Below are 26,370 nucleotides of genomic sequence, written 5' to 3' on the forward strand. Positions count from 1 at the left end.
TGTAAAACAGCAGAATTTAACCCCACATTCTTCAAAAGCATTGCATGCTCATCAATCCTCTAGGAGAGTCTGAGGAGCCATATGTTAGGTGCTGTGGTTTATTGGTAATCTAGGGCAGAAGTGATTCTGTGGCACTCAAGTGAGCCTCTTCTGAGCAAGGTAGCGTCGATGCACTAATAAGCCTCACATTTCAATACCCAGAGGCATATTTTGTCCATTGATTAAGGAAACTTATCTTCACAAACCTCCCCAATCAATTCTGATTGATTAAAAATACTACTACTGCTAAGCTCTAGCAAACATTCTGATGACCCTGTCTGCTGGTAGCAAATGCTAGCGTTCAGGCTCGGTTCCATTTTCCATTCTAAACCCCTTTTTAATTGGAGATGTCAGTGAGACAGGCCAAGAGGTGGGATTGCATGGCAAGAGACAATTTAGTCGTGGAGAGACAGAAAGAGATGTGTTTCTCCCCGTTATATAGCAGGTTACTACTTCTGGCTGCATGGGCACGAATGCAGACAATTTGATAATCTTAGCTGCTCTGGTGGCTATGCCTCCCCAAACAGCCAGGCATGGCCTGGCCCCCGCCCCGTATCTGACCCCCCCTTCCATCTGACCCCCCCCCGCTTCTCGCTTCCTGACGCCCCCCCACCCAGGACCCCAGCCCCATCTACCCCTCTTGCTCTCTGTCCCCTGACCACCCCTGGACCCCCTGCCCCTAACTGCCCCCCGATCCAACCACCGTCTTCCTTCCTGACTGCCCCCCCAGACCACTGCCCCATCTAACCACCTCTTCTCCCTAACTGCCCCCCCACCACCCCATCCAACCTCTCTCCTCCTTCCTGACTGCCTCCCGTGACCCCTGCGCCATCCACCCCTCTCCCTATCCCCTGACCGCCCCGAACCCCTGACTGCCCCCTGCTGCCCCATCCAATCCCTCCTCTCAGTCCTGATGGCCACCCGTGACCCCTGCACCATCCACCCTCCCTTCTCCCTGACTGCCCTCGGAACCCCACCCCATTCAACCCCCTGTTCCCCGCCTCTGACCGCACTCCACCCGTATCCACACCCCGGCCCCTGACCACCCCCGAACTCCCCTGCCCTCTATCCAACCCCCCTCCCCCTCTCCCTGCCCCCTTACCGCGCTGCCTGGAGCTCTGGTGGCTGGTGGCACTACAGCCGCACCACCCAGCTGGAGCCAGCCATGCACCGCGCAGCACAGAGCACCGGGTCAGGCCGGGATCTGCAGCTGCGCTACCCCAGGAGCTTGCAGCCCCAATGCCCAGAGCACTGCACCCACAGCGCAGTGAGCTGAGGGTGCGGAGGAGGGAGGACAGTGGGGGAGGGGCCGGGGGCTAGCCTCCTGAGCCAGAAGCTCAGGGGCTGGGCAGAACGGTCCCACGGGCTGGATGTGGCCCGTGCGCCGTAGTTTGCCCACCTCTGACCTAGATCCTGTTACAGTTCTCCTTCTATTCAACCATTCTTTCCTATTTTCTTTGGGTCTCCCCCATATCTACTGATGCTCCCCATTACCTCTCTTTGACACCAGTCCTTTTCCCACAGCTCCTGCTAGGGTCTCTTCCAGCTGCCCAGTTCCTTTCCCCTATGCCCACATAGCTTCCACGCATTTCTCCCCAAATCCCATTCCAACAGCTGCCTTCTCCTAATTCATCCCTCAGCCTTCTTTCTGGATAACAATACCCCCTTTCCATTGTCACTCTCACCCAAGCTTCTTCTGCCAAAAAAACCCCCAAACTCCAACCACAACACACACCCCTTCTCAGGAACTACGGAAGCCAAGACAGTAAACAAGCTAGTCTTTTGCAATGATAGGATGCTGAATGCAGCAGGCCCTTTTTAAAGCCTCTGTGGAGTCAACATGAAAGGAACTGCCCAATGGACTTACTGATCATGGTGGTTCCGCCAGCCAGGGCTGCTTTTGTTCCCTGGAAGAAGTCATCCACAGCGGTCATCCCCTTGTATGGCATCTGCAAGTGAGTGTGGACATCGATTCCTCCAGGGATCACCATCTTCCCATTGGCTTCTATGGTTTTAACTCCTCCAGGGACGATTAGATTGTCTCCAATTTGCCTGATGAGATAGTAATCAGGATGGTGAGCCACACACATATGAAACTTGACTACAATGTATTCTACCAATAACCTACCAAAGTAGGGAAAACCCTCTATCAGTACAAAACAGCAGTGGACTTGAGACAGTCTAAACACAGAAGACAGCAAGAACCTAAACCAATGTGAACAAGCTCTGCAGAAACCATCACATAAGAAGTTCATTCAACAGGACCACTTTAATGTATGAGTGACTGGAAAGGGCTAGAAGGGGTGAATGGTTTCAAAATCCTTAAATGCCAGCCCTTCCCCCAATAAATATATTCACCACCACCCCACCCCACCCCTTAAGGCTGAAGTCTGAGGCTTTTTCTTACAAAGAATGAGAACTCCTAAGAGCAATGATACAGTTGTTGGGCCAGCCCTGGGTTTGCAGGGTTTTGCCATTCCACTCACATCACAAGGTCCCTAAAGTAAACAAAGGCCTCTCTCACAGACATCGCTGGCTGCAGCTTTTGTGAACTCAAGTGTGGTTTTCAAGCCCAGTGTGTTCACCGTGCTTCAGTGAAATTAGGGAAGATGCCTTCCCACTCAGGGAAATTCCCATTAGGCCCTGTCCTTCTTGGAGAGAAAGGATACCTTTGCTAACTGCAGTACTGTATTGTGGGCAAGGCAGCTAAAATCCCAGTTCACTAAAAATCCCCTCTAAGACCCTGTGTATCTAAAAACCCTCAACTATATACATATCTAGAACCTAACAAGCTCCTTCACTTCTAATCCCTACAATCCTGGAACTCCGTATCATATATCCACATAACATTCCCCTCCCTAGATGCACCCAAAGTATAAAATCCTCCTCCCCACAGGCTCCTACCTCTCTTTTCTCCTATAAACTAGTGCATCTACACCTTAGTACTCCCTTCTCTATAAGCCCCACATATACATCTCACTGCCCTTTGCACATCCATTCCTGCACCCAAACCCTGCAGCCCCTGCCCCTATAAGTCCTATATTCACCAATCCTCTTCTCACTCTGCCCCTATAAACTAGGATAAAAGACTGGCTGGCCTCATCAAGGAACTTTCAATCTCTTTGGTGTATCTGAAAGGGAAGTAAAATAAGACTATATCCCTGCTCCCTGCATTTCAGTGTCAGCCAGCCTAGAACACCTCTCGCACACCAGTACTGAATATTCGGTAAACACTACTTCTTTCCATGACTCCTTATGGCACCAAACCAGTGGTTAATAGGCTGCCTTTGCCTTCAGGCTTAAAACAGACATGAAAAAATGCCACTTAAAAATTATTTTCCTACTGCAGGTTTTAAAAATACATTTCCATGAAGGGAAGGCTGAATATTTTCTTTGTACCACAGGGCAAGACATGTTTTTTTGGAAGCGTTTAAGTTCCCTTGCTATGAACTATCCTAGGGCTTGCAATCCACCAAACTGGGATTTAGTCCCATTTCATATACTTTACACATCAGAACAATTTCAGCCTTTAAACAGTGGAGTGTTTATTGTACTCCATAACACACCCAGAAGCCAGATGAAAAGATGAGATTCACAGTTTTGCCTGAAATCTCTGAGAATATCAGTTTAACTGAATTTTATTCACTGGAGTTACTGTGCGAACATGTCATGAGATCACACACACACAAACAAACACGAGAAAGGGGAAGGAATTCAGTGTCTCACCAGCTGGGCAAGCAAACTACAGACTCCACCCAACCTGGATTGGCATACAATAGCCCACAGACCCACAATTCCTGCAGTCATCAGGTAAAAAGACTCCTGCCTCTAACAAAGAAGATAATATGGGAATCCTGTACATACTTTATGAGACCATCCTCCATGTAAATGTCAGCATAGAACGACTGGTCATCATTGACTATTCTGCCTCCTTTAATAAGAAGACGATCACTCTGTGGATGGAGAAATAAAGCAGTCATGAGTGTTAGAAAATATATACTTGTTACAGCAAGAAGCCTTCTTACTGCAATACAGCTGTGCTTAGCACATATATTATCTTCTATACAACATATGCAGTGTGAATTAGTTTAGGTAATAAATTCTGACTGTTTAGCGATGTGCTGAGGAGAAGTAATGCCAAAGACTTGAAAATTCAGGTTGTATTAAGCTATTTCTGTATAAAACAGGTTTTCAGAAATAGAAGAGTGACAAATAGCTTAATACAACCTGAATTTTCTAGTCTTTGGCATTACTTCACCTTAACATATAGGACGTAATAGATGAGTTACACAAAGCACAGGCGTTTTTTCAATTGTTGAGAAAGAACTCAATGCTTCCTAAACATAGCATGCAAATGATAAATATGCATATACCGTCCATACCACATACCAATATCTAATGTGAATTCAGCAGCAGTACTGAAGTATTGGACTTATCTAATGCCCAACAAAATCAATGGGAGTCTTTCCACTGAATTTCACTGGGCTTTAGATCAGGCTCTGTGTCAATAATTGGCATAAAGTAATAAGAAACATTACCATTTCTTTGGATATTGTATATTATTAGACAAAGATTAGAAAGTTACCAAGATTGTGAAATAAACCCCAAAGCTCAAGGATGAAAGCTTTCTCTCTCTAGCATAATCAAGCTATTGCACAAGGGAAAAAAATCACCCTTTCAAAAAGTTATACTTATCTCAGTTTTTCCCTCTAATATGTAAGTAAAATTCAGTACTAGTGAAAGTTACAAGATAAGGTACAAGGTACAAGCCCTGGATGTGGAAGTTCTGCACTATTTACAGCACCTATATAAGGGATTCAGCATGGGCAACAGCACTGTCTTCTCCTCCCCATAGTGCCTCTGCAGGGGACAGAGGCGTAGCTCAGTCTACGTAACCCATTCAATCCCGGGTTTCTGTTAACACTTCCAGACTGCCGAGAAGCGCCAGCTGTGCTGGTGGTTTTTGTGATGTGGGTATGTGTGTCCAGTGGAAATGGGAGTAGAGTCCACCACACCCATTTCACATTCCACATAAGTAGGGTGACCAGATGTCCTGTTTTTAAAAGGACAGTCCCGTATTTAAGCCCTCCTGCTTTTTCTTTAAAATGGACAAATTGTCTCGTATTTTCTGTCTGTCCCTCCCTCCCGCCAATCAGTACTGGTGAGTCCTGCTGCTGGCCAGATCCCTGCTCGCCAGCCGCCCGCTCACCAGCAGTGAATGGGGGTGGGAGGGTCCAGTGGCTGAAAATGGGGGTGGGTGTGCAAGGCTGGTAGCAGGGCAAAGATGCACCAGCTCTTGGCCAGCAGGGCTTCACCCCCATCCCATTTCTGGCTGGTGCTGGCTGCGCGCTGCGGTGGCTCATGGGTGCGGGCAGGCTCCAGGCAGCAGCCAGTTACATGTTGCCTCTGCTGCCCATCCTTTGGCCCTTTATGCCCTCTCCTTGCTTCCCCCCCCCCCCCTCCAGCAAGGTGCATCCTGCTCCCAGCGCTGTGCAGACAACCAGCCCCTGGTCAGAGCTTCACCTCCCACCCCCAGGAGCGTGAGGTTGCTCTGTCCCTTAGGCACCCTCCCCTGCTGAGCCATCTCTCTGGCCCGGTTCGCTGAAGCCCCTGCAGTCAAGTTCCCTGGGCCCCGGTGCACAATCATCCTTAGGGCTTAACCTCTTCCTGCTTGTGCTGTAGCTAGAGGTGGCTGGGTTACGGCCAGTAGCAGCCTGGAGGTGTTAGCTGCCTTTTGATACTACGCGGCAGCTAACACGCCGCCCTCCCGGTCCCCCCGCCCCGAAGCAGCTCCCGTCCCTTCCCTCTCACACAGTGCCGAAAGGCTGCTGCTGGCCACATTCTGGTGTGAACCCTGGCAGAAATCTGGGGAGGGCGGCATGTGACCCTGCATCAGTCCCTGTCCCCCCTGCATGTGTTGCCTCAGGAAGACGTGGAAGAGGCAGATCAGTCCCGGGGCCCAGCCAGATATGGAGGGCAGAGAGCACCAGGCAGGGAGATAAGAAGGTAAATAAAAAGAATCCAACTACGCAGTATTTCTTTTTAATAGGGCTCAATACACTTGATGTTAATTTGAATGTTTGTACGGCATAGTTCTGATTGATTGCCGTTGAACTCGCTTGAATAAGTGTAATTTTACCAGGTGTCCCGTATTCAGCATAGAAAATATGGTCACCCTACATATAAACCTCCAAGCAGCCCTTCTGTGGCAATGATGCTTGGTCACTATGTTGACTTAAACTGGATTTTAAAAAGTGACATTGGAGGGGCAAGGCTATGTGTTCCATTTCCCATCCACTGATTCATCAACACTACTGTTTCCTGTTACAAGTGGCATAAGACTTCTCTGAAGCTATATCACATGTGTGTCTACAGAAGAGTGGAGGAGCATCCATCTTATAATCACTAAAGACCCATCAGGGTGTTTATTCTGAGGTCATCGTGAACCACTGCAGAGTTGAACAGATGTGTTCTGGGAATGAATTTATTTTAGAAGTCAGAAAATAAAAAAGTAGATTCACACACACGAAGTCTGATTATATGAACACATAGTTGTGCAAACAATGGAGACCTTAGGTCATCCAGCACATTTACCTTGATTAATTCACTCACAACTGAGGCTATGTCTACACTACCGTGGTAAGTCAACCTACGCTACACAACTCCAGCTACATGAATAAAGTAGCTGGAGTCAACATACATTAGGTCAAGTTACTGCTGGGTCTACACCACCGGGGGGGGGGGGGGGGGGGCGATGGGAGAAACTCTCCCAGCGACTTACCTTACTCTTTTCGTTGGGGGTAGAGTACAGGGATCGACTGGAGAGCGATCTGCTGTCGATCTGGCGGGTCTTCACTAGACCTGCTAAATCAACCATTGGTGGATCGATCTCAGAGCGTCAATCTGGGCTGTAGTGTAGACCTGCCTTGAGCCTCATCTCTCCATGGGATGGAAGTGTTTTTTTCCCTTTCCCACAATACAGAAACCAGGGGTCACCCGACAAAATGAACAGGCAGCAGATTTAATATAAACAAGAGGAAATACATTTTCACACAATGCACAATTAACCGATGGAACTCATTGCCATGGGATGTTCTGATGGCCAAAAGTATAATTGGGTTCAACAAGAACTAGATAAGTTCATGGGGTACAGGTCCATCAATGGCTATTAGCCAAGATAGTCAGGGCAACCCTAAACCTCTGACTGCTAGAAACAGAGAGGGGGAAGACAGGGGAGAATCTCCTCAAAATTTCCCTGGGCTGTGCACTGCCTCTGAAGCTCTGGTACTGCCCACTGCCAGTGATAGGATACTGGGCCAGATGGACCACTGGTCTGACCCAGTATGGCAGCTCTTTCACTCTTAAATACCATAATGAGACTGTAGCTATAGCAAAGCTGAGGTTGTTACTACACCAAGCTGTAATGAAAATCTAACATGTCACAGCATCAAAGTAACAGCTTTTGTGCCTCTGTATTCCAGTGTATATTGATGGAATGTGGCTATAATTTTAAGCAGCAAAATCCAAGTAAATAACAGTGTGAGTCAAAACTTAAGTTGGAAATCCTTGTCATTTCAGGGATCTGAATTAGGCCTTTTACAGCAAATTTCCCCAAGGCTTCCAAAATGGCTTCCCCAAGTGCATTTACACATATAACCCGTTGGCTTTTACGCACAAAAATGGTTGTGTGCACAAATTTTGCAAACACATTTGAGGCCCTTTTCAAACATGGCTACATGTTATTTCGATATACATAAACACTGAATTCACTTTGCGTTATTTTAAATGCTACTCGAGACAGGGGAAAAAAGACAAATGTATGAAACCACCAGAATTTTACATGGGATGGTGATGGTTGTGCAATCAAGGTGGTAACAAGTCCAACGGCAGCACACGAGAGAGTTGGACTGAAACTACTGTGTTCGTTGGAACAGTTGGGATTCTCCCTGGAGAGTTAGCCAAGTCAATGGAAAGCACACAAGATCCTCCTACTGTTTGTGGATTACTGACACAAGACTGGTCTGGCTAGTAATATATCTAGATGGTAGATATATGAGAAAAGAGCCTTTGGCATGGGCTAACTTGGCAGTTTTAGCTCAAATGGAAGAGTCTTTGCCCACAGACACCGGCTTGTATAGCCCGTGGCCTACATTTCCACTTTCATCTCCACCGGAAAGGATGCTGTCCATGTTGGCAACACAAGCTCATGTGATCTGACATTATACAAGAGTCCCTTTTGGCTTGGTGGCATTAGTTTTTTTCTTCTGGGGAAGTATGTCCACAACAGTAGTAAGGAAAAACCTTCGAAAAAACAAAATATTAATGGGTCGTACAGGAAGGGCAAGTAGCTCTCAAGACCACAAACCTCAAAAGCTAATACTCTGGCTGACCTCTGACATTTGAGATAAGGATCAACCACCAACCTTAACTAATTACAGTTGAGTCTAACCAGCCCAGTTCCAGGGACAAGCAACGTGGACAACTTCTAAAGGCCTTTTCTGGGGATGCCATACAGGATTTAGTCTTCTCAAAGGAAGATACATAGGAACTAAACAGTCCCCTTCAATCATCAGATTTTTTTTTAAACTAATCTCCGACCCTGGCAATGTTCTTATCTGCCCCATCACTTTTCAAAACCCATCCCCCCTCCCTTATTATACTCCCAACTCCACCCAGTACCAACAGCAGCATATTCCTCTATTTCCATTGGTAAGGAAGTAGCGTTTTAGTATCAGAGCCCCCCAACCAATACTGACTGAAGGTTCCATCTGCTCCCACCAGCCACGGTCATTCTGAACTCTCACTCACAGCCCTTCCTTCTACAGCAAGTTCAGACTATCCCCCCATATCTCCCCACCCCCAAACTCTTCTTCAGTTAATGAACTCTGGAAAGATCACCATAGTGATTGCAATTGGCAACCTAGCGTAAAATGAGAGAGATATCCTCTTGGGGGTCTCTTCTGCATGCAACAGCCAAAGCACCTGAGAGCGGCTTGTTTGTACATTCTCAATCACGTGCAAACAAGACAAGGAAACAGGGTGGGGAAGGGGTTTTAATGAACAACGCTCTGAACACTGACTGCACCTTCGCTCTGGGTCCCAGAGAGAAAAGACTTGGAAATTAGCCAAGGTTTTACCATGCAAAGGCTCTTCATTATTGTACTGCCTAAATCCTTAATTACCAGCAGCTGAAATAGCCTCACCCCTCTCTGCACCCCAAATATGCAGCATTAAAATAGGCCATGAACTCACATCCCACATGCAAAGTCAAACAGACACAGACTGAAAGTGTACCAGCCCCCTGCACCAAAATGGCCTTGCAGAGAGAACTACAGCCGCCCCTGCTCCTTTTCACGGTTGACAAAGGTCAGACAGCAGAACTAGGCATTTTAAAAGGTTCACTTGCTAGAGAAAGAATTTTGGGAGCTGGAGTGTGGCCGCAGGTTATATAAATAGCTGTACAGGCTAGCCCAATGGGAGCGTCTAAAGGGTCTAAACAAAAGATGGAAATGCAGCAGTACTGAGAGGGCAATCGAATGACTATGTGACCTCTCTTCAACAGCAGCAGGAGGTAAGGCAGTGGTTACAGCACTGGGCTGGAGTCAGACCGGCTGCTACTGACTCGCTCTGCAACCTTGAGAAACTCACAGCCTGACTTGGTGTGTCAGTATCCTCATCTATATAGTGAGGATATTACCCTCACCTCTGCAAACACTTAGAAATCTGTGGATACACCAACTAAATATTTAGTAACCAACACTGGTTTTGGTGAATAGCGTCATTAAAGCCCAACATGGAGATTAATACTGTTATTATAAACATACATTAACTAAATGTTTATTTCCCATCTCTGCTGAGTCCTGAGTTCCATGCTGCTGCTCTATTTGTATTGTAGTCCTAGCAGTTAATGACTGGGTATAGTAACCAGTGGGAAAGCAGAACTTAAATCTGATCTAATGGGTTCAGAATTTATACTAACTGCAGAAAAAATGAATGTCTGTCCCTAGGGCCCCAAGGCTCTGGCAGATACTGGCATGGCAAGGAAATTCCCACCCAAACTCTGCCTCCTACACTTCAGTCCCCACCAGCTTGGTGCCTAGGGATGCACATAATGCGGTGGAAGAGCATACACTAGCACACCTCTGGCACCTCCCACCATATTATGTAAGGAGTTTGGGAAGCCCCAGCTACTGCTCAGAATTGCTTGGCTAAAAGAAGTTCAGAGAATCTGGAATAATTAAAGTTATTAAAGAAATAAAATAGTTTTAAAATTACTTATTTTAATTGCCAACAAAAACATGCAAAAATAAATAATCAACTGGAAAAAAAAAATCTGGTCTCCTTCGTCCTGACCCCTCCAGATAAGTTCTCCCCTCCTTGCATACACTAGCAACTTGTCTACACAAGCAAGCTACGGTTGCCAATTTTGATTGGACATATTTCTGGAGGTTTCATCACATGACAATCTTTAATTAAAGAAAATTAATCTTTAATTCCTGGAGATTCCAGGACAATCTGGGAGGGCTGACAACCCTGCAGCAAGCTGGGGTGTGAATCTATCCCACACTAGCCTGTCGCGGACTAATTGTCCATGGGCACCTTGCTGATGTGTGCTACGTTTGTTTAAGCACTCTGATCCACTCCTCTGAAAACAGGACTAGCTCAAAGTGCTCTAACAACCTGTAAACACGTGTCAGTAGGGTACACACGGAGGGTTAGAGACCATGGCAGGCTAGTGCAGGGTAGATTCACACCCCAGCATGCCACGAACTAGTCATTCATGTAGACAAGCCCTATGGTTTCTCTCCCTCCACTATCTGTTATGGCCTGTTGTTCCTTCTTTTTTTTTAAAAAAAAGTTCCAGATCTATTCTAGATTGTAGGAACATTCCTTCTTTACCTACTTGCCAAGCACACCCATGTACCTACCCAAATCAGCAATGAATGCTGGTGACTGTTTATATCCTGTCTGAAGCTGAATTTCCTAAAAGACAGGACAAAAAAAATACTGATTGATCAGCATCCAGATGCCATCACTTAATACATACACATCACGGTGCTGCTAAGATTTGTTGTAGCTGAGAGTATCACAGGCTCTGAGGTCCTGAATCTGCAGAGCTTACTTGGACAGAACTCCCATTAAAGTAGTGAATGGGAGTTTTGCTGGAGTCTGATCCACAGGATCAATTCCCGCCCTAAGTGCTGTGGCTTAGATGCGAGCGCACACAGAGCCTGAGCCCTAGTGAAGTCAATGGGAGTCGTTCGGCTGGATTGTATGGGCTTTGGATCAGTCCCATGAACGGAGATGTGTGCTGAGCACGCAGAGCACATGCCTGTGTATTGAGCACACATGCTGACCATTGTTCAGCTCTGGTAGGGTTTTCTGAAGGATACTGAACCCTCATTTCAACAGCTGCTGTGGGCAAGAAGCTACTCTGTGCTCAGCACAGCATGCCTGGTAGCTCCTCCCTCCTGGAGCTGCATAATGTCACTAATATAGGTTAAAAAAAAAAAAAAGCATAACATGGTATGGACCAGCCTTCTCTGGCCTGCAAACCAAATGCAACTTCCATAGTCATCCTAAGGAAACCTCAGCTGTGAGTGGAAGCCAGCTGAACTGATTACAGGCAAGTGGGGAGGGAAGCAAAACACAAGGTGGCATGGTCACTATTTGAAAAAATATTAAGTGGCCCCCTCCACTATAGGCAGTTCTCTGAAGAACTCTCTTCCCTCTTCTATTCCCCACATACATGTTCAGTTCTGGTGGTTGAGAGGCAGGTGGCTATGGAAGAGCAGAAGGTTATAATTAAGGCCCTTCATTTCTCGTTTTTACTGATTTTTACTGAAAAAAATCCCAGGTTTTACGACAGCTATTATTTGCTTTTTACCAACTTTCATCCCAAATTTGGACCACTCAAGTACATGAAAATTCTGATTATGTTAAGAAAATCCAATTAATTACATCAAGCAGACGAGTTTATATCAATAAATAATCAGTCTAAGTGTAAATGCGAAGCTGCCTACTAAAGGAAGGCAACGTCACGGAAGATACAAATACGCACACACAGGCAGGTGCATATGTGTACGTACTGTTAAGATTCAGTCCGTGAAATAAAGCACAGCATCAAACTGCTTTTACTTTCCAGACTCTTACAATTCTCTATTTGTTGCTTTTTCTTCTGTCCTCCAATATTAAAAAAATGTTGAAGTTAATTTTTGGCATCAGTTTTCACCTAATTATTTTTGTAATAAACACCAATACATTCCCAGGAAATTATAAACAAAATAAAAACTGAAAACAAAGACCCGTGGTAATAATGCCGGGTAAGAAGATGGAGATTAGATAAGTATATAGCTGCTTAGAAAGAGCTCAAGGGCATCCAGGTATCACCTGTTCTCTGTCATTAGCAAGAGGAAGAAAAATCCTTCAACCAAATCTGAAAGGTGGCCAAGCTGCAGTCCCCTGAGACAAGGGATCTGGGCTTTGGAATGTGTCAGAATTGCAGGCAATTGTTCGTCATCTATTTGTGGAGGCAGCCCGCTCCATAGCTGACCTTATACTTTCAAGCTGGCAGCCAGCATTGGGGATTGTGGCTTTAGGCAGATAACCACCAAATTACGCAACATCCTAATTCAACCCAGCCAGGGTGTGTTTTGAGGGGCTCTGTGTCTAAACTGCTCTTCAGTTTCCACCGTGTTTACAGGAGTCTGTGCAAGATGCAGGAGGGTGGTTCCTTTGAGTGAGCAGGTGAGAGGTCAGATTACTATGCTTTTCAGTTCTAAGCACTTGGAAAGACTTTGCAATTTAAATAAAATAAGCCAAACACCGATGAATTGCTCAACAGGCACAGGCAGAATCTAGGGCTTTCCCTGCTTCTAATGGTTTAGGCTGAAACAATGATTTCCTAGGTCTTCGTAGATATTCAATGCCATTAAATACATTCAGCTCATTTTGTTTTGCAGTGATCCCTCTCTCGTTGCCTGTAGTACTCAAGCTGCGGTCTGAGACCCAGACGGTGAGGCAAGGACTCTGGAGTTTGAATCCAGGCTCTGACACTGGCTCTCTGTGTGGCCTCAGGCAAGCTGCTTAACATCACTATGCCTCGCATCTGCACCCTGGAGAGATTACAGACCAGGGCCCAAGGGTAATACATTTTGAATCCAGATCCAAACTTTACCAGCATTCAAAGGGTGTTTGGATCAGAGGTTTTGAATCATGCTTATCTCTACTTATTCGCCTGCCTAACCAGAATGTTTTGACGATGCATTAGTGTCAAGCTCCATATATACATGTATATGTATCAATCAGTGTACTAGCCCAAGCTGAGGTTACTTTGACTTTACGGGAAAACATGCCTAATTTTCACCCTCCTCTTCCTTCTTCCTTGAGCTCATCAGATTTCCTTAGCTGTCTTCTTTATCCACACATTTCTTATAGCCACCCACCTCGATGCTAGCTATGCTAGACAATATTGCTAGGCTGTAGGATGCAGCAACTGCTGTTGCCAAGCCCAGAGAAAAAAATCATCAGACGGTTCTGAACTTGAAGACTTTTTGGTCATCACCTTTCCTCCCCTATATAGTGAATGCAAACACAGATTAACAGCACACACTCCTTATAAGCACAGAGCAGGCCTGGCAGCACCTCGTCATACAGAGCTCACATACAGCAGGTCTTGCAGATTGAAGCCTCTTTAGAATGGATTCTTTCAAAAAATAAAAACATATTTGACACCACCTGCCCAATGGCACCCTAAATAAATAAGGCATCAATGTTTTATGGTGACAATGACAATCTGGCTGGGTGGTACAGTGCTTAATGCACTCATCCTATAGTGCTGGGTACCAGAGAGAAAATAAGAGAAAGAAGTGAGTGAGACACAGCTGAAAAGAGAGAAACCACAACTGGAGAAGTCTTAGGACAGACAGAAATGGGACACCCCAACACAGACAACTGGATCAGTCACAGACACTAAGGGCCAGGTTCTCAAAAGTGCTCTGCCCCCAGCAGCACTCAGAGCTGTGACACTAAGAGCCAGATTTCCCAGACAGCTCAGCGGCCAAGGTGCTGAGGGCTCTTTAGAAAGCGTGTCTCCAACTGCGAGTGCTAAGCTCTTGGGACAATCTGGCTGTAAGTGCTGTCTCCTGAAAGGCAAGAGGAACACTGGGACAAGGCCAGGGAAGGGGATAAGACAATGGGTCTACCACAGAGCTAAGAACTAAGTGGAGATGTGACTCTGTAATGCATGACAGCATTTACACAGCATTGTAATAAATGCAGGTGACGATTTAGAAGAGTCAGCATCAGACAAAGTCCCTGTTCCAGAGAACTTGCAGTTGCTAACCTGCTCTGATAATAAATCTATTACATGAACTTCATATTCTTAAGTGTATAGTTGCTCTTCTCTCATCCATACCCTTAAAACCAACAATAAAAAATAAAAATAAATACCTCTCATTCTGATTAGGGGCATCATCCTAATGAGTCCCCCTCCAGAGGGGAATGTATCATTTAAAACTAACAGATCTGGTTAGCAACAAGACTCAGTTTTGTGGCAAGTAACTTATCAGAGTTTATCCTGTCCAGCTAAAAGGGACTATGTCCAGATTCGCTGGGGCCAAAGTGTAATGTATATTTAGAATTTGATGGGGAAATATAAATGTCAAGTCTACTGCTAAAAAATTGAATAAAAGCGTGGTGGCCACCATTTGTGTGAGATACAAAAATACCACCCCCACCCTCACCCCCTTACTCCTGCAGCAGTTCACTAGCACCACACAATTAGCTGCTCCAGAGCCCATTGACAATGCTCCCAATGACTTCAACAGGAGCAGGAGCAGAGTTACTTGTTCTCTTAATCTGTGCAGGTAGTTTATCACTGCAGCACAAATATGCTACATGAACTGACGTGCTTGCTAGACACATTCATCTCATGGAAGTAGTATGTGGGTTATGGGAAAGGGAGCAGAGTGTTTACTTCTTCGCTTCAAACAAAGGACAGTAAATGAAAAATAAGAACTAAAAAAACCCATCTGACAGCATCATTCTCTTGAGCTGTCTGGGTTCCAGTTTTGAACATTTTTTTTTAAACAGTAACAAAAGAATCCCTACAAAACACAATAAGGTTAAGTGGGGAAATGGAACTGGAATTTTAAAACTCAAGATTTGCAACCTAAGGGTCAATCCTGCTAACACTTGCTACCAAACCTACCAAATGTTCACTCCTAAGTGTCAGAAGAATAAGGACCTGGGCTAATGACACAGAAAAGGACATTATTTAAAAAAAAAAATCCCAAACACTTGTCCCAATCCTGAAATCAGATCCACACAGGTAGACCTATGCAGAACCCCACTCACTTAAAGAAGACTTCATTGCAATGACATAAGGATAAGCCTGCCAAGATCAGATTGCAGGACTGGATCTGTGATTTTTATCTTAACCACGTCCTTATAAATTTAATCTGACTTGTTTTCCCAGCAGGCCCCTTGGATTGATTCCTTCTAGAAAGGGGAAGGACAGTCAATCAGTGAGAGCTGAAGACAAGGCAGCTGCAGGTGGAAGAAAAATGATTCCTACATGCCTCACTCCACTGACTTGAAAATATAAAGAGAGACAAACGACTGTTACACAAATAAGGAGATGAAAACACTTAAAGCATTAAGGGGGGATTTTATTATAATTAGTGGATAAAATGATGACATAATCTGGTGAACGATACATTTTTTTTATTTAAATGGCCATTTTGTTGCAGATGTGAAGGGCTGCTCATTGCTAATAACTGCTAATGACCCTAATGACTTTATTTGTATATTACATGCTAGAGGATGAATGAGGCCTCAATTAAAAGGATACAGCTTTATCTGGGGTTCATCCTGGGCGCTGGAGCCAGACACTCTCCCCATATAAATGAGAAAGAGGAAGATCTGCATTAGCTCCTATCCATTAGAAATGACCTCATGTCTATGGGCTCTGGAATCTGTTTAGGAGGTGTCCAGATGTAAGGGGACTTGTGGGGGGGAGGAGGAGAAACTGAAACACTTTTGAGGAAATGGGCCTGAGTAATGGCCGGGCTTCTGCAGCATGTTCACTCAGAGCAGCCTCGGATTACAATAAAGACACTGTTCGCCCTGCCAAAGCTCATTTGTGCTTTTCCACACCCACCGAGTCTCCATGCCAGCCAGCGTCAGGCTGCAACATTAACCATTGTTGGCCAAGGGACATTTATCTGCAACATGCAGAGAACTGTGGAGAGAGTATGGTCATGGGGTTACATGAAGGAGACCAAGAGTCTGGATTCCTGGGCTCTCTTTCAGGCTCTGCTAGACTTGGGACAAAAATGCACTTCTCTGCTCTGTAACCTCAGTTTAGTACCCTGTGAAATGGGGATACGGATAGATCTGTGGAGAGGTGTTGAAAGACTTGCTATTTGTAAGGCACCATTAGATCTTCAGATGTAAGGGCTCTGCAGGTCATGTTGTCAGTGGCACAGCCCTCTTGTCACAGATACAACTCTTAGCTGGTGCACATCTCACTACCTGATTGCAGGCACAAGTATGTGGCCTAATTTTTGGGAGCTGCTGCACATCCCAATGAAAGTCGGTGACAGAATCTCTGAAAACTAATCCTATAACAAGCTTTGCACAATGAGTTCCAAGTGCATTTCTTTTGCAGGCACAGACTATGCACCCAACCCTGGTTGGATCTGAGCTTGGCTCAAAGTTTCCTCCTAATGCAACTTTGCCAAAATCCTTGGTGAGACAGCAGACATCTCACTCCTCAATTCCTTTATCCTTTTCCTGCATTCTTGACATTGGCATTTTTGACTGAGGTAATACACTATTTTTTAAAAATAGTTACATTCAATCATGTCCACACTCAGCTGACGTTCCAAAATATTGGGTATGCTCGTAATGCTTCACAGCATGATGCTGTATGGACCAGAGGTAGCAATTTCAGAAAGGCATGTTACCTTTAGCCAGGGATAGCAGCGCTCACCCTGTTTACAAGACACAAGAGCATAGGTAAGCATTCCATGGAAGCAGATGTGTGGCTTTAAATTCTCCGCTCATAGAATAATAGATTATTATTGAACTCACAACCGTGGGTTTACCAGACCAAAGCTCAAACCACTGAGCTATCCCTCCCCCCTCATTAAAGGAACAATGGTAACTAAGATGTTCTTGCACCAGTGGTTTGAAGTCTCCCTCTCATAGCAGTGAATCCCAATTTTGTCCCCTCCTACTTATACAAGAGCCCAATGAGTGCCATGATTTGGAACTGGAGGGCTGGTAAATACTTATCTACCTCAATAATTCTCAAGCTATTTTCTATGGGTCACGGGTGGTGTAGGGTAAATCATAGCGGCTGGCAGTCTGCAGAGAGCTGGCTGGTCACATGGTGGTGGCCCTTTTGCTTGTTTCCACATACTAAATCACATTAAAGAGGCTAAACACAGGTTTTCCACATATGCAATTGTTGTAGTTGCCATAAGAGGTGTTAACGCAATCATGAATGGGGGGACAGGTGGTACTTGCAGTTGTGAATGGAATGGGACTGGACACAAGACAAGCTATCTAGTACAACCTGGTCCACAGTATGAAAAAGTTTGAGAACCCCAATCTATGCTATCTGGAGAGGAGGATGGATCTAGCAGTCAAAGCACAAGACTGAGAATCACGACATCTGGATTCTATCCATCACTCTGCTAAATACTTACTGCATGATTTCAGGCAAGTCACTTCACTTCTCTGGGCCTCAGTTTCTCACACGGCAAAATGGGGATAATAATGCTTATCTACCTCTTAAGGGGAAGAGGAGTGAATTACCTTTCTTATATCTAAAGATAATTTGGGAGAAGGAGGTGACCAGGAGCATCTCTGCTCATAGAAATTCAGAGGCTGAGATTACTTTCTCCTGACCTGGGGTCCAAGATTTACTGACATGAACTATAAGCTCCTCATGGCAGGGATGTCGTTTATTATTCTCTAAAGTGCCCTCAACTTCTATGGCACTGTATAAGCAGCAGCACTTACAGTCCTGAAGCAGTAAGTAATATTTCTGGATGAGCCAAGAATTATCTGATACCTCTCCAGCTGCTCCATATTTGTCCCCACATCCTATACAACAGATACTCTGGGCGCAACCAAATCAACTGCTCCGGGTCTCCCTGTGGTCCCCCTTCAATGTGCATCATGCTTTAGCCATCTCCATCCTCTCGACAATCCATTTCTATGCAGTCCTTCCAGCCCATGCAGATACATACTGTACATACACTTCACTCACCATCTACCACTCAAATGCTTGGCTCCTCCATTGCACTGGATTCCTTGCCTATCACCAGTAGCCCTTGGAAACAGATTCACCAGGAAAACTCTGGGCCTCCTAGAAAATTATACTGTCGCTAACAATAATAAGATGGTCAATCCAAGGGACAGTTTATGCTGCAATTTTGCTGTTTGACATGGGGGAGGAACCAAAGGGCTGAGGAAGTACACAGAGTCCCACAACTAGATTCCTTTGATTTCCCAGTGCTTATAATTCCGAGGACTGTATATCCTCAAATCCCAACACATCCTTCAGGACAAAAGCCACTAAACCAAGTTTCCTCCTGCCCACTGCTAGTGATTAGTGAGGGAACAGCTCAAGCCACTGCGTTCTTGAGAGATACTGTGTTATGCCCATTATTCTCTCTCTCAACAGACCACATTTCTCATGCCCAAGACTCCAAGTGAGCTACCTTGGAGTACTGACCAAGAGCTGCATTTGCCTTCATAGCCACAGCATTCATGTGATCTTCACTGTAATGCTAGAAGGTACTTTGGGCTACTTCATTTCCAAATGGTGTTACACATCTTATTAGAATAGAATTTGATGCTGTATAACTCCAATGGTGGCCTCTTACCCATAGATTCTGCTATGCGCCCTGGTGAGACAAATTTGGACTCTTAAAAAAAAAGGAACTTATAAAGTTATTGAAAGACGATATGCAGCAGTGACCTTGACTATAGTGGGCCGCAGCCCTCATCAGCTAATTGAATGACTGAACAGCCTCATTTCTCTCTGAGAACAGAAGCAGTTGAGAGTGGAACTCCCAACCAGAGATAAGAAATGTGCCTACATTCATTCCTTCATTGCTTCCTCTAGAGCTCAAGGAATTTTCCCTGGTACAAGGGCATCTGAAATCAAGAACTTCAGAGATAGTGCCTCACTCCCTTCCACCCCAAATAAAGGCTGGGACTGGCTTTCAAGAAAGGGCAGAAAAGCAGAGTCCTGGAGAGCAAAAATACTCCAGTAATAGCAAAGCTTTAAAAGTGGTCAAGAGGGTTACTAGGAAAAGAAAGTCAAATGGCGCAATCACAATTGACCATAGCCTTTAAAGCTTCAGTAGTTTGATGTAAGGATTTAGTGGAGGAAAAAATGTAGCACTGTGAGATTTATTAATAACGAGTGAGACCCTGTCCTCAGTAGCAAAAATTCCTATTGAATTCAGGAGGAGCAGGCCCAGCATATGTAAAGTACTTTGAGATCCTCATATAAAGGTTGCAGAAAAAGAGCAAAGGGTTGTTTTAAAATAAAGACAAATTCCCTTTGTGCCATGTTCTTTTTAATGTCTTTCAGACAGGATTTTGTTTGCATTTGGATGTTAAAGAAAATATTTTAGCTCTCAAATAGAATTCTCCTCTTTCATCTTACAGCCAGAATCACTCCCAGGAGGAAAGCAGTGTTATACACAATGCAGGAGGAAAACAAAATATCAACTAGGTGGCCAGCTGTATAGCCCAGGATCACCTTCACAGGAAGAACATGCACACAGCCTCCCATTTTCCTGTAGTCCAGAAACAAATGAACCCACAACAGAGATAGAGGCTGTGTCCCAAAGAGGAAGTAGCAGAATAGATCAGAACATGAAAAATCCCATAGAAAGCCCGGCATCTGGAAGTGTTGACAGGACTCCCATGCAGAAGGCTTCCTGTGGCTTCAGAGAAAACATGTCGTCCAAGCCTCTTTCTCTTTCCTGAGAAGTGGCATGATAAAGGCACTCAGAGTAGGTGTGGTCACCCTGTGCTACTGCACAGAGCTTCAGACAGTGAAACTGCTGCACCTGATGCAGCAGATAAAGGAGCAGTATATCGAGTAATTTAGCTGACAATGTTTTACATTTAGATAATACCTTGCAGTCTCTGGATGAAGAAAAGCTACTGTGACTGTAAAACACACTCTGTTGTTTTGAACTTGCCTGTCTAATATACATACCCCTTAACTGCATTGATCCTTAAAACCATTTGAAGACAATAAGAATTAGATTACATACAAAGACATTTACACAAACACCAAAAGTGTTTTAATACAGAATAATTTAGATTATTTAATGTAACACTCAGGAATCGTAGTCTATAGTGCTATGAGTATCAAACAGATACCATCTCTATATTAAGTCTCCATATCATTATCCCCTGCAGCCCTGGACAGGTTTCATAATAGACGGCATTTAAAAAGATAGAGAGGCTTGATGCGATGCGAGTCTGTCACTGGGTTTATAACTGTACCCTTCAGTGAAACTGCTTTGGAGACTATAACACCTTAGTGAAATTGTTGGGTTTCTCCCAGTGAAATTTACAAGCTTGCAGCTATAAAGACTTGCTCCTTTGAGAAGCTCAAAGGTACTAAAATGTGCTTGCTCACATGCCATAGACGTCATTAAAATTTATATACGAACACCAAAATAGATGATGAAGATGTTCTAAATCCAAGGATCTCTCAGGTAGGCTAACAAAACAAAAGGCTCTGATCAATAAAATGTTCTGAATCAATGTAATTTATGAACAAATAAAAAGGTAGTTTAGAGAATTAATTATCATTTAAACAAGTATATTTAAAGGCCAGGCATCTGCAAAGACTTTTTTTTCATCTGCTTATGCTTCCTTTGTCTGCCTTACAAAGATGGAGTAACCTCCCATTTCCCCAATACACCCCCCATACCACAAAGGTTTAATTAAATTCACTGGAGACAAAGCACAGCTGCACTCCTTGCATGCATTTAAGCCAGCAACAATAAACCCCAGCCCAGGCCTACTGGAGACCAAGAGAGTACCCTTACCACAATGCATTTCATTGCATAGACAATAAATCAGGGTGGGATATTTATCCACTGGAAAGGCACTTACAGGGCACAGCAAGAGGGATGCAGCTACTGGGTCTGATTATTACATTTCATTGCATTTTTCCTCCCACCCTGCCCATCTGACACCTACCCCCTCTCCTCCAACACAAAAGATTTGTAGTGCATCTGTTTAGTTGCAAAGGAGGGGGGAAATTGCTGCTTTTATTCTTGATCAGTTTGGCGATGTTCCTTATTTTTAAATCATGACTTTCGCTTCTGCAGATGAACCAGTTCCTATTTTCACCTCATTTGCACCAGCAAAGCACATGACGCACCCATATATGCAGTCATGAAAAGAAACTGCAAACGAGCAAGAGGGAAAAGCCTGTCTCTGCTCAAGATAAGGAGTGACATAATCACGAGATAGCGATCAAATTGTTTCCTTACTTAAAAATCCAGCCCGGTCTCTGAACTGAAAGGTCAATTTCCCCCCAGCCCCCTTTTTTCCCCTCGTCCAAAAAGACAGCGGCTGTCCAAAGAGGAAGGAAAACACTGCAAAAGCCTCTCGCTGTTATGCAGTGGGTGGGTGGGTGAGGAGGGGGACATACACAAGTTCCATTAAACTGAACGCCAGTTAATCCGCCGCACACAGATGCACAACCAGGCACAAACACACAATCCCTTTTGCTAATCGCAGGGGTGAGTCGACTGCAACACAGTTTGCAAAGCGACCATCGGTTTGTGCCATGCATGACAACTGCATTTAGTCCAAGCAACGGGAAGTGGTGGGCACCGCAAATGGGTTTCACTCCCAGGAAAATCGCTTGCCCCCGATAAAAAAAATTGCAGGATTTAAAATTCTCTCCCCAACCCTTTGCAAGCTGCAAGATTTACTGCCCCAGGAATACCCGACAAGTAAAGATCACATTTTGCACTGGATCCTTTCGAGCAACACGGGGACAGGGAGGGAGGCAGTGGGGGGCTGATACAAAACATACAAGAGGAGTAAGGCACTCACTGTTATCCTGGGGATGTTTTTCTTGCCTTGGTAGGACATGGTGATCTCCTGCTGCAGGGACAGAGCCGGCTCCTACCCTCCAACCTGAGCCCCTTTTGCAAGCTGGCGTCTGTCTAGACTGATGCTTTGCCCAAGATCAGGTGGAACAAATGATGCTTCGTGTGTCCCCCTTCCCCTCTCTCCCCCCTTTTCTTTCTCCTTCTGTCTTCCCCCCCCCCTCTTGTTTTACACAATAGTCAAGCCTCACACACACCCCTTTTTTCCCGTGCCAGCTGGGACCCTGTGAGACACGAATGGCTGATCAGGCGGCTCCTCCCTCCCTGAGTCGCTCCCTCTATTGATTTTTTTCCCTCTCTCCGCTTGTTTCATTTGCCTCACCCACTTTGCGCTGCTGCTGCTGCTGCTGCTGCGGTGAGGCGCGGCGGCCGCCAGGGGGAGCAGCGAGAGGCCTGAGCCGTGAGCTGCAAAGGAGGGCGGGGGCAGCAGGGTGGGTCACACAAAATCCCCAGGGATGTAGCTGCAGCGAGAGAACCAACCCGCTAATCCCTAAACAGCAACGCATAACACAGAGCAAAGCGCAGCGGTAGCGGCTGGATTCTCATCTGTTATGCTCACCCCTCCCTTTGCAGAGGAAGCTGCATCTTTCGCTCTCACCGAGACCTAGCAAAATCCCTTGTGTTCCATTAGCAGACGGCTGGCTGCACCCTCTCTGCTTGGTCCTTGACTCTCCGTGCACAGGATTTGAACCCATCTGCAATGCTCAATTAAAGTATGTAGAAGAGGGGGGCATATGTCCTTGATATTAATGCAGCAGGGATTGTTTTGCCCCAATTTGTTAAGAATCCTGTGCATCCAGGGACGGCTTTAGCAAGTGCAGGGGGATTCGTACTCACCCGGCGGCGCTCCGGGTCTTTGGTGGCAGTTTGGCAGCGGGTGCTTCACTTGCTCTGGGTCTTCAGCAGCACTCAGGGACCCACCGCCAAACTGCCACCAAAGACCCGGAGCGAGTGAAGGGCCTGCCGCCGAAATACCGCCGAAGACCTGGAGCACCACCGGGTGAGTAAAAATTAAAAAGGTGCTGGCGCGGGGCCTGATTCCAGGGAATAAGGCAAATCGGCCTAAAGCCGCCGCTGTGTGCATCTATAGGGTGTGGGCAGGGCCGGCTCTAGGCTTTTTGCCGCCCCAAACAAAAAAACCCAAAACCTCTGGGAGCGCTGTGGAAGCAAAAAAAGTGTCAGGAATGCTGCCCCTCAAATTGTGCCACCCCCCATGCATGTGCTTGGTTTTTGCTGGTGCCTAGAGCCAGCCCTGGAAGTGGGGATAGCTTTCTCTCTCCCTCCCCAGTATCTCTGTCCCTTGTGAATTTAATCCCGTCCTTTAGGCGCAATCCCAAATATATATTTATTAACTGAACATTAGGGCATGTCTACACAGAATCTGAAAGCGAGCCTCGCAGCCTGTTTCTGTGGACTCACCTATGAGCCTTGCGTGCTAGCTGGCTACAAATAGCTGTGTAGACATCGCAGTTCTGGATCTCCAGCCTGAACAGCAAATTCTACACAGCTATTTTTAGTGCAAACCCCTTTAGCACAAATCTGTGGAGCCACGCTCGCTCCCAGCTGCAGTGTAGACACTCCTAAGGGCCTGGTCTGAAGCCCACTGAAGCCAATGGAAAGGCTCACATTTACAGTAGAACCACAGAGTTACGAACACCACCAGAATGGAGGTTTTTCATAATGCTGAAATGTTCGTAACGCTGAACAAAACATTATGGTTGTTCTTTCAAAAGTTTACAACGGAACATTACCTTAATATAGCTTTGAAACTTTACCATGCAGAAGAAAAATGCTGCTTTTACATTTAACACAGTACTGACCTGTATTTGCTTTTTTTTTTTTTGGTCTCGGCTGCTGCTTGATTGTGTACTTCCGGTTCCAAATGAGGTGCGTGCTTCACTGGTCAGTTCATACCTCTCGTGTTCAAAACTCTGAGGTTCTACTGTACCTTCAACAGGCTTTGGATCAGACCTGAAATTTTTCCCCTCTGCTGACAGTCCCTAGCTCTGTGCTCTGAGGGCTGCCCAAGGCAGGGCATTTCCTGTGGAGGGTTCCACCTGTAGAATTCAGGTTCCACCGGTACAGCTTATCATGCCCTAGCCCAGCAGTTGTCAAACTGGGTCCCAACCCCCTTTGAGGTCACCAGGGCTTGCTGGGGCCCGAGGCTGAAGCCTAAGCCCCCAGGCCGAAGCAGGACTCAGGTTGCTGGTCCCCGGCTTGGGGCTCAGGCTTTGGCCCCCCTCCTTCCGCAGGGTAGTGGGGCTTGGGCAGCCTCAGGCTTCGGTCCCCCGCTCTGGGGTCGTGAAGTAATTTTTATTGTCAGAAGTGGGTCACATTGCAATGAAGTTTGAAAACACCTGCCCTAGCCAGTCACTGGGATATTTGTTATGATTGGTTGGATCAGCACAGGGAAACGCTGTGGGGCTTTTTGTGGGGGCTACTGCAGACAGTTCCATATTGGCAAGCTCTCTGTGGGGTGAACTTGACTGTACTGATTGCAATGGCGAAGGCTTAGAGGACCAGACCTTTAAAAACGTTGTTACACTTCATTTTTTCCCTTACACGCCCAGCCACCATGGGGACCGTAGGGTTATCAACTTTAAAATGCAAAAAAACCCGGCACCCACCCCCAGCACAAGGCAAGCTCAGGGCAACCACAAGGCAACTCGGCAACCCACTCTCTTCAATGGCCACTTCTAGTATCTAGACAGATAACACAGAGATAAGATTGAGAACATTGCAGGTCTCCTCACTCTCATGTGACTCAAACCCGCTCTCACACCCACCCACCATGCACTTGAGTGTTGGTGGGCAGACAGTATTGTATTTTCAGCAGTTTTGATCTGTTATCGCTTAAACTGTGGAAGTGGGAACACTGCAGCATCTTTAGCCAGGCACAGAAACTTTAACATTAGATATCCCAGTGTCTTGTGATGATAATGCAAATCTTTAGACCCACATGAAACATGGGCAGATTAAATTATTTTTCTGGCAAATCCATAAAAAAAAAACAGCCAGGCCAGTCAAATACCAGCCAGGTGGTAACCCTAGGGCAGCGGTTCTCAAACTTTTGTACTGGTGACCCTTTCACATAGCAAGCCCCTGAGTGCAACCCCCCCTTATAAATTAAAAACACTTTTTTATATATTTAACACCATCATAAATGCTGGAGGCAAAGTGGGGTTTGGGGTAGAGGCTGACAGCTCGCAACCCCCAAACGTAATAACCTCTCAACCCCCGAGGGGTCCCGACCCCCAGTTTGAAACCCCTGCCCTAGGGGATGAGCAAGTAAAAACAAATAAAGATTCTATATACAGATTCTAAGAGAACAGAGACAGTGAACGACTAGCCTAATCCTATTTACATGATGAGGCATTACTCAAAAAAGAATTTCTATTTGTGAGAGTTAGGACTAATCATGCGTAGAAGTATTCAAGGGGTCAGGGTCCTGTATAAACACAGAGACCACATAAATGCAGCTACTCCTGAGATAGGAGAATGGCAATGGACCTGTGCTATTGTAGGGCATAAAGAGAATTTCCAACCAAGCACACTAAAGGCAAACCAGGTTTCCTCCAAAAGATCCACATAAAACTATGACCAGCAAGTAGGAAGAGATCAACCAGCCCTCCAGGGCTTAAACTGTGTTCTAAAGAGTCTAGGCATTTCAAAACCCGCTGCTGAGAGCATCTCCTCCCTATGTATACTGTATACATGCAAGCACAAGGCAGGTATCGTCAACTGTAAACATTCAAAACTCATGAGTCAGACCTCTAAAAATCCTGAGATAGGCTTAAAAATCCTGAGATTTTAAAAAAATAATAAATGTGGATTCTTTTTACTTTAACCTCAGTTTTTAGAGTTGTTAGGGTGTGCTTGGGTCACAATTGCAAAATTTTCTGTGAAGCCACAAGGGCTGAAAAATTACTTTGTCTAAAAATACTCCAAAAGCTGAGATTCTCATAAATTCACCCACCTCCAGAAGCTGGGAATTTAGGTAAATACCCAAATATCACAAGAGCTGGCAGAACCAAAAGCATTTACACTTTCTCAGCTGGATGCAGGATCTTGGTTTATTCATTATTAATTATTATTATTTAATATTTGTATTGTGGTAGTGGCTAGGAGCCCCATTGTGCTAGGCACTGTACGAACA

The 26,370-nt window shown here is 45.5% G+C and overlaps 1 protein-coding gene across 2 annotated transcripts in view; it reads right to left on the reverse strand.

Moving 5' to 3' along the window:
* DPYSL3 (dihydropyrimidinase like 3) overlaps window positions 1–26,370 on the reverse strand; it is a 73,264-nt gene that overhangs the window by 21,296 nt on the left and 25,598 nt on the right. The window contains exons 1-3 of one of the 2 annotated variants that reach the window (XM_039485258.1): window positions 22,159–22,346; window positions 3,904–3,992; window positions 1,907–2,091 (exon numbers count right to left, since the gene is read on the reverse strand). In XM_039485258.1, coding sequence (XP_039341192.1) covers window positions 1,907–2,091; window positions 3,904–3,992; window positions 22,159–22,197 — 313 coding nt within the window. In that variant the 5' untranslated portion in view covers window positions 22,198–22,346. Of the gene's footprint in view, window positions 1–1,906; window positions 2,092–3,903; window positions 3,993–22,158; window positions 22,347–26,370 lie in introns of those variants that run through there. The other variant, XM_039485257.1, reaches the window with a different exon arrangement.

This window comes from Mauremys reevesii, linkage group 8 (genome assembly GCF_016161935.1).
Source record: "Mauremys reevesii isolate NIE-2019 linkage group 8, ASM1616193v1, whole genome shotgun sequence".
In the NCBI taxonomy this organism is placed as follows: Eukaryota; Metazoa; Chordata; order Testudines; family Geoemydidae; genus Mauremys; species Mauremys reevesii.